Genomic DNA, 11,982 nt, shown 5'->3' with positions numbered 1-11,982 from the left:
GTACATATGATCCCGCTGGATCCAGTCAGGGTCTCGGTGTATCCCGGTGTCCCCCCTGTCCCCCCACCCCGGTGTCCCCCCCTTTTCTCTCCCCACAGAGCTCCTGAGCCGCCGGCGGCCGCAGCCCCTCCCCAGAGCCTCGGGCCCAGCCTGGACCCCCCCCATCCCCGTGAGGATTTTGGGGGGTCGTGTGTCCCCCCCTCCCCTGCTGTCACTCTGCCTCTGCCCGGCTGCTCCCAGTGATCCCAGTAAAGCTTCCCAGTTCTCCCCAGTCCTGGTTATTGGGGGCAGTGGCGGAGGGGCTTGGAGGGTCTCTGTGAGGTGGAGCCGAGTTTGGGGGGGGGCAGAACCGACGCCGGGATGGATCGGGAATGGGGACCCCCCTGTGTCCCCCCTGTGTCAGCCCGTTCTGGGGGGGCTTTGGGAGGGCACCTACCCCTCAATAAAGCACCCAGCTCACCCCAAAACGTGCTGGGAACTTCCCCAAAACCTCCCCAGAGCTCCCCAAGGACCCCCAAACACACTCAGAGCCCACCCAGGACCCCCCCCAACCCCTTTTCTGGGGGACTTCTCTGGGCACTGGTGGTGCTGGGAGCCCCCCCGGCTGCGGGCGAGGAGCTCTCGGGTGAGTGGGGGGTGGGAAGGGGGCAGTTGGTGGGAAAAGGGGGGTCAGAGGGGATAAAAGGGTGGTGGGACCCCAAACTGAGTGGGACCCCCCAAAAGTGGAGGGTGAAGAGCACTGAGGTTTGGGGGTGATGAGAAATGGGTGGGAGAGGTCAGAAGAGTGGGGAAAGTGGAGGGTGGAACCCCCAAACTGATCATGAGGGGGCTGAGGAGTCTCCAGATGCCAATGCAGTTCTCAAAGCACAGCCTGGAACGGAGGAACTCGCAGCACAGGTTGACGAGAGGCTGGAGAGAGGGAGAACCTGGAAAGGGGGAATGTCTGGGAATGTGGCACCTCGAAGGCAAGAATCACAGAATTTGGAGATGGATGGAACCATCAGGGGGTTCATTTGGGGTGGAAGGAGCGGCCAAATCTCTTCCTGCAGGTGGGGCACTGGTAGAGCTTCACTTACCCGTGGGTCTCTTGGTGTCTCCTCAAGTTAGAGTTCTGGGTGAAGCTCTTCCCACACTCCCCACACTTGTAGGGCCTCTCCCCAATGTGGATTCGCCGGTGGGTGATGAGGGGAAAGCGAGACACAAGTCTAGCAAGGAAAAGCCAAACTCCCCCCAGAGCCCGAAAAGTCTCCGGCATCACTCCCCAAAAACACCCCGAAGTTCACCTGAGCCAATGAAAAGCCAACTGCAGAGTGACTCAACCCTCGAGAGACCTGCCAGGTGAGCAGCAACCCTCTGCCAGTGCCTCCATGGGATGGCGAGTGCACAGCCCTCCTCCTTGTCTCGTTTGCCCCTTAGCAATGTCTGAAGCTTCCCTTTTAACTGCCAGGCTGAGAAGGTTCCGGTGGATCGTTCCTGCCCACGCTGAGGTGGAACTGAAGATCCGCTTCAGCCCCACAGTGCCAGGGCAGTTTGACCAGCTGAGGAACTTTGAGATCCTGGGGTCAAAGCGCCTGTACCAGTTGCCCTGCAGTGCCACTGCCCTGTACCCCAGCATCAGCCAGAACCCACGGTAAGGCTGGGCCACAGGAGCATCCCACACTGCACCCCCGACCTGGGAGCCAGGGCTGCCCCTTGTGACCTTCTGGCTGGGGCAGATGGTGCTGCCTGAGTCACCCAGCATCCCTTCCTCTGCTGGGAGCTGGGAGGCTGAACTGGTACCTCAGCCACCGAGAAGGGTGATGGCTTTCTGACTAGATTTCCTACTTGCAGCATCTCAGAGCTCCTCATTCCCCATTGTCTCTGCCCAGGCTGGTGTTTCCTCGCGGGAGGAAGAGCAAGGAGAAGGAGGACATCATCTCCAAGGAATATGTCATGAGCACAAAGCAGTTCCACTTTGGACCGCTGCTTTGTGGCAAGTCAGGAGAGTGGTATGTGCTCCCTGCTCCCAAGTGAGCATCCCTGTGTGCTGCCTGTACACACTGAGATGTCGGGAGGGGATCTCCAGGGCCTTGTGCTCTCCTGGACACACTTGCAGACACACTGTCCCAGTGGCACAATGCAGGGCAGTCCCGGGCAGAGACCGGGCAGACACATGGGCTTGAGGGAGCACAGATGTGTGAGTGTGAGCAGATAACAGGCAAATGAGCCTTGGAGGAGCTGCTTTGCCAGCCTGGTGGGTGCCCTGGTGTCCAGAGCCACCAGAGCTGCTGCTGCCAGCCCGAAGGTGACTTGGGGCAACCTGTGTCCCCTCCACATCTCAGCTCCACCCCTTAGGAAATGAACTTTATGGTGCTTTTTCAAGTGCTTTGAGCTCGACAGGTAGACAAACAAGCAAGTATTCTCTAGATGGTTTTGTAAACCTTTCATTAATCTCTAATAGTAGTGAGATTTTGTGATTTGACCTGCCAATATGTGTGAGTCAGAGGGGAACCTACAGCAGGAATTATGTTTTCCTGAGATTCCATTGCATCCACAGTGCTGGAAAAAATCTGCCTAAAAGTGTTGTCATTGTAGCTGTTGGCATATTTCTGTTTTTAATGTCACTCTTCTTTTTATTTTTTTAATAACATTTGAAGTTAAGTTCTTGTCTCCATGGGAGCTCTGGAAGGCCAGGCTGATGGATGGTCTGGGATTTCTGTTTGCCTCTTTAGCCCTTTCACTCCAAATTCAGTTGCACACATCAGGAAGGGTCATTTGTTATCTTTCACATTCCCCTTGGGAACTGATGCTTTTGATTTCTTTCCCTCAGACTTTTGAGCTAACCCATGGTAGTCTGACGACTTTTCTAAAAGAGATAAGCAAAACTCTTTTGCAAACATCTTTTCCAAAGCCTTTCTCTATCCTCTGCAGGGAAGGCACCCCAGGAAAGAAGGGGAAAGAACCCTTGTGCCTGGTGTATTGTTTTTCCAGGCACTTTTGAATTTAAATTGTGTGAAACACTCTTGAAATGGCCTGTGCATCGTCACGCTTCTGGGGTGCAGGCACCAGGTATAGGGGCAGGCATCAAAGCCAGGCAAGGATGAGCACATAGACCGTGCCTCGTGCCCCTGACAGGGATCCTTTTTCTTCCCCTGCTTGTTAGACCATGGTCTTCCAGTGCCACCTCCTGCTGCCGGCACACGGTGCTTTCCTCGGTGTGTGGTGAGGGCAACAGTCTCCTCTGCAGCCTTTTCCCCTTCTCTGGACAGGTACAAGGCACAGAACTGCCCCGGCAACAGCGAAAAGTTACCCATCCTCAACGACTCCCCCATGGAGGCAGAGGTGCATTTCTCCTTTGAGAACGACAGCAAAGGAGAGACGTTCCTTTTGGACCCTCCCAGCATGAGGCTGCAGCCCAAAGAGAAGAAGGTAGGAGGTGAGCAGGTAGGGCAGGACCGCAGAAGTGCCGTTCCTCCTGCTCACAGAGGGCTCTTTGTATTTCTGTTTGTGGGGACGGGTTCAGAAGCTGAGTGTTTGGGCGTACCCGACTTCTGCTGGCCTCCTGGGAGACAGTCTCGTCTGCTGGATCAAGGACAACCCGGAGCCAGCGGTCTTCTGACTGTGCTGCCAAGGGGTGCACGTGAAGCTGAGGGTCAGCCCCCAGCAGCTTCACTTCAACAAGCTGCTTCTGCACAGGTCAGTCATCCCACGGCTGAGGGCACTCCAAGGCTCGTGACAAAGAGAAGAGGTTTGACTCTGGTTCCAGAGGCTCAGATGGAGCTGCTTTGAGCCGCATTCAGTGGCCAGGCTGGTGTGACCACCCAGCACTGACTCTGAGTGTCTTCCTGTCTCTGCAGGACTGACACCCAGACCCTGGTCCTGAGAAACGACAGCCCACTGCCCATGGTGTGGCATCTCAGTGGGCTGGACGACCTTGGCGATGACTTCTCTGCATCGCAAGGCAGGGGCATCGTTGGGCCCCGCACAGACTTTGAGGTGAAGCTGGATTTCAAGGCCGAGAAGATTGGCATCACAAATAAGATGATCTGACTGGAGGTGAGAGGGGCTTGGGCCTGCCTGGCAGAGCAGGGCAGAGCAAGCAGCCGTGTGCTCTTAGGGACAGAGTCAGGGAGAGCTGCACCTGACAGACACGGGGGTGCTGTGGCCCCAAATTCTGCCTCTGTGCTGGGTTGGCCGGGTGCCCAGGCTCTGCATCCGGAGCCTGTAGCACAGCCACCTTGCTGCTGTGCAGGCTTGAAGGCTGTTGTTTGGTTGTACAGACCAGCATTTGCTCTGCACCCTTTCTGGGATTTTGTTCCCTGTGGTTTAGAGGCTGCATTTCAGCAAACATGCGAGGTGATTGACGAGGAGGGCGCTAATTGTCAATGCCACCTGCTCTGGGACACCTCGCATTTCTTGTGGTTGTGTTTACAGCCCTGGCCCTCTCAAGGGTGCTTTAGCAGCACCATTCCCTGCTGTGGGAGTGCGGAATTGGGCTGATAAGGTTTCTTACTGCAGCGGAATCCTGCCAGGGCAGCCTGTGAGATGAACAGGTTAAGAAAACTTGGGAGTCCACAAACACTTGTCAAGCCAGGGAGGCCATGGGGGAAGCAGCTGGCAGAGACAAGGACTTAGAGGCTGTCTTCCAAAAGAATGGTCTAAGCAGTGTTTGTTTCTTGCTGCCTCAGGTTTCAGATACAGAAAACATCCTGGGCATTGTTCAGGCTGAAACCATCAAAGTCTCTGTGGAGGTCTACGATGTTAATCTGAGCATCAACATGCCTGAAGGAAGGTCAGTGGATGCCTCCCAGACAACACAGTCCGGGTGCATTTTACTACCTTGGCAGGTGGGCAACCAAAGCCCTTGGGAGGGGATGGCATAGCAGGCAAGGGTGGCACAGATCCATAAAGCACAGACCTTGCAAGCTGCGTGAAGTAAAGCACTGTCAGGGCACCAAGAGCCTTGAGTCTCTCCCTTCTGAACTTGGAAATGTGCAGCTTCATGTGCAGATTGCATTTGGTGCTTTGAAACAACAGTCATCTGAACAGGCAGTTGGCAAGTCCCAAAGGCTCAGCAGAGCACATAAAGTAGCTGGATTTGTGCTTGGAAGCAAGGAAATGGAAACCAAGCTCCTTGGCTTCTACCCTGCAGATACTGGAGTGAGAAGAGAAAGGGCAGCCAAGTAGCTAGAGAACACTTCTGAGAAGGGACACTTGCTGAAGAGGGTTTTGTGCCATCCAAGAACTCCAACTGTGTAGCTTGTGAGCTGGTGTGCTCTGCAGCAGCTCACAAATATTCACCATTTCTTACCTCGCTCTGCGGGTTTTCTGCAGGTCCAGATGGCAGCTTGGAATTTGGAACCATTAATGTCCTGGATAATAAGCAGCAAGTCCTGAGTCTGCAGAACAAAGGCTTGTATGACATTGAGTACAGGTGAGTCCAGCTGCCTGGTGCTGAGCTTTTCCTCAGGCTCCCAGGCCTGCGTTCTCCCTCTGTCCATGGCTAGAACCTGTTCCCGTGCTGCTCCCTTTTCTTTTTTTTCTGGTCCTGTGCAAAGTGCTGGCTGTGCTGGTGGCACCTGTGCTTTCCCTTTCTCCACAGTTTCAAGCTGACCACTGGAAGTGCCAAGAGGGGCGACTTGGAATCTCCCTTCACTGTCCGGCCGCAGGGGGCTGTGCTGAAAGCCTCCCGGCCACCTGTGAAAGTTGAGGTCCTCTTCCACCCCACGACTGAAATGTTTCTCGAGAGCAAACCCATCCTGCTCTGCCAGGTGAGCTGCCTGGGCCCGGCTGTGTTAGCACAGTGTGTCTTGGGAGCATAAGCAGGAGAGGTGTCTTGTGCAAAGCAGGCTTTAGCTGGGGCATCCTCTCTCCTACACACACAAACAGAGACTTCCAAAACCATTTGGGAGGCTTCATAAGAGAGCTGGAAATCTGGCTCTGGAAGAGGCCTTTAAAAAGGGAGGGTGAGCTGCTGGAGACCTGGGCTGGGGTCAGGGGACAGGAGTAGAGGCTGGCCTCTCTGCTGTGTTTACCAGCCCCTCCTCTGGTTGCAGGTCATTGATCTCAAATCGGGTCAAGGAGGCGAGACCGTTGCCACCATCCCAGTGAGGGTGTCGGCGAGAGCTGTGTACAGCAAGGACAGCATCGAGCCTGCCTCGCCCATCGACTTTGGTGCCATGGTTAAGGGCACCAAGAAGAGCCAGGTCTTAATTGTGGAGAACAAAGGCGCCCTCAACTTCAAATTCCTCATCCGCCAAGCACCTCCACTGCAAAGGTAAGAGAAGACCTGCCCCAGCCGTTCTGTCTGAGGAGGCACCACCACACAGCTGGTTGTGTGACAGGCGGTGATGCCAATTTTATGCCCCCAATAAGGCACGGACGGAGTAACTGCTCAGAGACAAAGTTTGTAGCCTTTAAACAGGAGGTATGTTTTATTCATGGTGCCGGGAAGCAGCCAGGTCTCCCTGGGGAAACTGCTTTGATCCAGCAACTCACAGCTGGTCTTTTTATACAATTTTTGGCAAGTAATTACATCATACCTCATGAATATGCATAATATTGCGACATACATTTTTTAATATTCATAACAGGCAGAGTCTAGGCGGAGTTAGAGGTGTGGTCTTCAATTTGGGGAGAATCTGGGAGGGTCGTTCCTGTTCTTCAGCCTCATGAGTCCCCGGCCCTCCTCCCATCACCATCACGAACTTCTGTGAACCTTCCTACTTTGGCTACCTTTCTAGCTTATTTGGTGGAGGTTCCTGATATCTTGGCAAGGATGCCTGGGTTTTAGCTCATCCTCTTTCCTTATCAGCCTTTGTTTTCATTCTATATACCAATTTTAGCCTCTTAGTTCCTTCTGTTTTCCTGAGTACATATGTTTCTGTTCTTTTGTGTCAATGTATCCTGCATTCTTTAATGAGTTATGGCCTCTGCTGTCTCTAAGACTACATTCTTTGTGCTTCTGCTAAAATCTATATTCTGAATTTAACTCTCTGCTTTTCGTATGGTTATATAACAATTGCTCTCTAGGCCTTGCCTGGCTTCAGCAGCCAGACCTGGGTTATTGTCCATTTGGGTCACTGGCTTGGGAAGAGGGAGGAAAACAACACCTCAGTATCCCCATGTGTGGGACAAAGCTGGTGACAGAGCTGCTCTGTCCATGAGCTGCAGCAATGGGTGCTGCAGGCAGCTCCCCGGGGGCCATCGGGAGCAGGAAGGCTTTCCTGCATGGGGAGGAAGGCCAGCTTTGGCCTCAGACAAAGGCAGGGGAGCTCAGCATGACAGATGTCTCTGCTTTCTCCTCTCAGTTCAGAGCAAGAGGAATCTGCCCCCTCGGTCAGGGAAAGAAAACGCTCCACACAGGTGGGTGGCTCCTGCTCCTGCCCAGCGTGTGCTGCTGCAGGGGATGGGGGAGGATGCAGCTGTGCCCAGGCTGGGGGTAGGACAAGGTCTGCGGGATGGAGAGTCCATTATCTGCTCAGTTCCACTGACAGTCCCATGCTCTGGCTCTGACCTGCAGTTGTGGGGTCAAGAGAGGGGAGCAGGTCCTGTGTTTGGTGGCTGCTAGCCAGCACAGATCTGGGAACACCACAGGAGCAAACTGTCCCCATCTGAACTCCCAATCCATAGAGCACTGACAGCTCTGCTTTTTCTTCTTCCCAATCCCCTCCCTCTCTCCCATCATTCAGTCCTTTCTGCTCTCCTGTACCCCTGGAGGTTGAAGGATCCCAGCTACCACCTTCATTCTTTTCACCCCAACTCCTTTCTCTCTGCCACTCGGGACAGACGTGCAGCTCCTCCTGGCTTGTTCATCTCATCCTGGGGCTGCCTTTGGGCCTTGGAGTCATCCTTCCCTGCCCTGCCACTGGGTGCTCGGGCCCAGCTGGAGGCTGAGGCGTGGCATCCTCCTTGCTGGGGGTGTTCAGGGTACGGCTGTTGGGCATCAGCCTGTCCTGGCGCTCTTTCTGCAGGCTCAGCTCACTGCAGGCGTGTTCACGGTGTCCCCTTGCTCCGGCTCCGTCGGTCCTGGGGGCCAGCAGAAGATCACAGTGGATTGCAGCCCAGGAGCAGAGGGGAAATGCGAGGAGCAGCTGTACATTGACATCAGCAACAGAGACCCCAAGGACAATCCCCTCGGCATTCCCTTTACCCTGACTGCCGAGTCCTGCCTCCCAGGTACGTGCTGTCCACAGGTTGCCATGGGCAGTCCTGCTACTGATCAGCACCTAAACTTGCTACTTGGATAGAGAGGCACCTGGTCCTGAAGTCCCACCTTAAAATCCTCAGAGGCTGCAGTCCTTTTTGAGTCCACCAGTGGGGAGAGGCTGGGAGGGATGTGTGGAAGCATAAAAGGAAAGCAATGCCCTTTAAGACTGAGGTTGACTGAGCTCCATCCTCACTGACTGAGCTCTCTCATCCAAGGCTGGGTTTTGCAGTCACCTGGACAGAAAGGGCTTATCAAGCCTTCTGAGAGGCCAGCTGGGTCCAGGTGAATTCAGCAAAGAGGTTCTCCAGCCTCAGCCCTTCCTCTGGTCTGTCTGCAGCGCTTGTTGAAGACGTCACGTCCATCTTTGAGCAGTACCCGATCCACAGCAACGTCAATCTCCGCCAGACGTTACAGTCGGTGCAAGGCAACGGTGTGTTCATCAGAGATGATAACAAATTCATCTTCACCAAAGTTCAGGTTGGGCAACGGGCCACGGCTCGCTTCAAGATCTCTAATGGCAGCAGTGTCCCATGTGACGTGGTCCTCTCCATCAAAGCCTTGCCTGGAGAGGTAAGAACAAGAGGCCAAGGTGAGCGCTGCTCTCTAAAGGCCATGTGAGAGCCTGCCTTGTTCTCCAGAGTCATTGCGGTCTCTGGCCCAGCTGGACCAGTCCAGCTCAGTGCAGGTCAAACTGCAGGGCAGAGCAGCAATGCCAGGGGGGCACTTGCATTGAATTCCACATCTCTCAAGCAAATTTTGGCTCACGCTTCTGGGTCTTTGGTGGGAACCCTTCTGAACATCTCTCAAAAGCACACTCAGAGAGGGGCTGTTATGGACCGATGGGCCAGAGCTCAAAGCAGAGCATTTCCTGGCTTTTCCTTCTCTTGAAAGGCCAGTCCGGGGTTATTTGAGGGGTTTCTGTGCCATCCCAACCTCCCACATGTGCTGGGGTGGCTGCCCAGCCCTCAAAGCAAGCTTTTGCTCGCCTGGGCATTGGCGCAAGGTCAGCATCCCCTGGCATGGAGGGAGCCTGCCCAGGGAAGCATGAAGCAAGACAGGCTGTCTGGGGCTGTTCCCAGGGATGCATCTAGGAATGTACTGGGTCACATTGAAAGATGTGACACTAACACTGCACTGTGGGTTCCCCCCAAGCCTCACAGCCTCATCAGCAACATCTTCAAGCTGGATCCTGTCGAGATGAGCATTCCTGGCTTATCCCACGCCTTTGCTACAGTGACCTTCACTCCAGAACAAAAGGAGGACTACCAGTGCACTTTCACAGCTTCCCTTGTTAGCCCAAAAAGGTAGTGACCCTGTGAAGTATTGGGGGGACCGTTCTGGTAGCTGCCTCTCCTCTTGGTGCCTCTAATGCTTTCAGTGCCCTTAGGCAGAGTACCTGGCATGAGATGATGTAGGGGGCATTAAGCATTAGGCAGAGCAGAGCAGGAAAATGAGGAGGATACTTCAGGCTGTGTGAGGGACTCTGAAGAGAGGGCCTCAGGTAGCCAGCTGGAAGTTACTGACAAGTGCAACAGCTGAGCTGGGGCTTTCCAAGGCCAAAGGCTCAGATGAAGCAGTTTCTGTGCCAGCAAGTCAAGATTTCCTCCATATTTCTGTAAAAGGAAGTGATCCTGTGTGGTTTCCAGGCATACATTAAGCTATTTTTATATCAGGGGAGTGACTGGAGCTCTTACCAAAGAGAAGCCCAGTTCCTCTCCCTGGCACCTGTGTACTGGGGCTCTGACCTGCCCTTCCCCAAGCCTTTAGTGGCTGAATTGGAACAGGGAAGTCAGCTTTCTGCCCTAACAAGCAAGTCCTTCTTTAGGATCCTTGGAAATAATCTTTACTGACGGTGCTGTTGGTTTGGTTTTCCCTTCTTGCTTTCGTACTGTTCTCATGGTGTGCTTTTGCTTGTTGCATGTCTCCTATCACTGCAGCCAGAGGATTTGCCACGTCTCATCTGGTGCCTCGTTATTTATCTGCTGTACGGCATGATTCAAATGAGGGAAATTATTTAGAACTGTTATTCTGGAAGGCTCTGGCTGAAATGGTTTCTGTGTCTCTCCAGCAGCTCCGTGAAGACAAAACCCCAACAGCTGACCTTCACTGTCAGTGGAGAGGGGCACGTGCCTCAGGTGACAGTCGAGTGCCCGGGCCTTCGGAGTAAGAGAGGAACCCCTGTGCTGCGCTTCAGGAGGCTCCTGCTGGGGGATTCACAGACACTCCCCCTGGTCCTTCGTAACAATGGCATCATACCCACAAAGGTAAGGACCTGCTCGGGGAATGCTCTGGGCTGGGAACAAGTGCTTGTCCCGTGGAGGAAAGGTCCCAAAGACTGATTTTCTGTCCAGTCTTTCCTCGTCAGTTGAACACAAGACAAGAAAGGTGGTGGGGTGTTTTTCCCCCATCTCCCAGCTCACATTGTGTTCTCATGTGGGCGTGTGTGACGTCCCAGTTCCATGAGATTGCATTTGATAGTGGTTGACTCCATTTTAATTAAACTTAGTTGTGGTTCTGTTACATTCTGCTCGTGACTGACTGTCCTGTTTGGCTCTATGTCAGTTCTATCCATATGCTTCTGAACAACCTTTTTTCCCTGTGTGACTTCACGTAACCTTTGTGCTGGGCGCTGTGTTTGAGGTGGGGAGGTGGTCTGGGTTCCCCGTGCTGGACCAGCGGCCGTACGGGCTCAACCCCCGTGTCAGCCTCTACTCACACCAATGTCATTGTGCTCCGTGTTCCCTTTTCTCAGTTCACAGTTCATATCATGGACGACAAGGGAGTTTTCTTTATGAAAGGCAGGCAGTCCGCACTCCGTGCCTTCCACATTGCAGACATGGAAAAGGACTCCACTGGAAAAGGTAAATTCATTAACTGTGCAGCGTGATCATTCACAGAGGGAAAAGGTGTGCCCTGTTCTTGGCTTGTCTAAGCAGCAGCCACATGTTGGACATAGTTTCTTTCCTTGGTCTCTCTGTCCCCCGAGCTTTTCTTGTGGACTCCTTGCAGGGTTTCCTCCTAGCAAGTTGTAGGAAGTTTTTGTTCTTCGAGACACGGTGGGTTGAGCTGTGGGGGACTATCACCACCTCAGTGGACTGGCTGAGGTCTGTGCTGCGTGTGGGAAGGTACCAGCCTGAAGGGAGGCAGCCCTTGAGCACACAAGCCAGCCAGCAGAAGCCAAAACCACTCCTTGGCTCAGCCTTCTGTATGGCAGGAGCTGGCTGGAAGCAGATGGAATGAGGGCTGGGCGTTAACCTGAGGTTAAGCCGCTTAAGTGGTGATATGTGTGATGGTGGCATAGTCTTGTGAACACAGGAAGAGGGTCTGGAACCGCTGGTGAGAGAACCTGTGCTTAGAAGCAACTGATTCCAACCTCTTATTCCTCGTATACCCCAGGGAAGTATTTCCTCTGGACAGCTCTATCACTTAACTCTGATTCCCATTGCCGTGCAGCCAAGAAGCGTCCCGAGAAGCCTTACCTGCTCCTGGAACATGGGCAATCAGCAGAGTTTGACGTGTTTTTCAAACCCACCCTGGCCCAACGTCTGGAAGGGAAGATCCGTGTGCCATTGTCAGGCAACAGTGAGATCGACATAGAGCTGGTGGGTGAAGACCACAATGATGACTTCACCCTTGATAACCTCCCTGGACTAGCAGAAGACAGCCAGGAGAGCAATGCTGAGGGCAATCTGGAGGACGACATCATTGAGGGTAAGAGAGGAGAGGCTGCCAAGGTAGAGCGAGGAAGAGGAAAATGTCTGATCATGCGTGTCCTCTCTCTAGCCAGGGCTGGG

General features: G+C 53.9%; 2 protein-coding genes across 2 annotated transcripts; both read left to right on the top strand.

Moving 5' to 3' along the window:
- Positions 1–697: 697 nt before the first annotated feature.
- On the top strand, positions 698–3,792 carry LOC114001173 (hydrocephalus-inducing protein-like). The gene is made up of 5 exons (XM_039389025.1): positions 698–1,338; positions 1,448–1,630; positions 1,869–1,988; positions 3,249–3,408; positions 3,503–3,792. The coding sequence occupies exons 1-5, from the start codon at positions 821–823 to the stop codon at positions 3,596–3,598; spliced, it is 1,077 nt and encodes a 358-aa protein (XP_039244959.1). The 5' UTR covers positions 698–820; the 3' UTR covers positions 3,599–3,792.
- LOC113997531 (hydrocephalus-inducing protein homolog) lies at positions 3,588–11,899 on the top strand (the record flags this gene model as incomplete). Its single annotated transcript, XM_039389022.1, has 13 exons — positions 3,588–3,675; positions 3,837–4,035; positions 4,668–4,767; positions 5,314–5,413; positions 5,582–5,750; positions 6,036–6,256; positions 7,290–7,344; positions 7,953–8,157; positions 8,526–8,758; positions 9,341–9,492; positions 10,257–10,452; positions 10,941–11,049; positions 11,642–11,899. Coding segments are annotated over exons 3-13 (1,708 nt in total), but the record flags the coding sequence as incomplete, so codon positions are not given.
- Between the last annotated feature and the right edge of the window lie 83 nt (positions 11,900–11,982).

This window comes from Pipra filicauda, unplaced genomic scaffold, assembly GCF_003945595.2.
Source record: "Pipra filicauda isolate LSUMZ 115617 unplaced genomic scaffold, ASM394559v2 scaffold1240_size21234_pilon, whole genome shotgun sequence".
Classification (NCBI taxonomy): Eukaryota; Metazoa; Chordata; class Aves; order Passeriformes; family Pipridae; genus Pipra; species Pipra filicauda.
The sequence above is the reverse complement of the archived record's forward strand: the minus strand, read 5'-3'. Positions and strand labels throughout refer to the sequence as shown.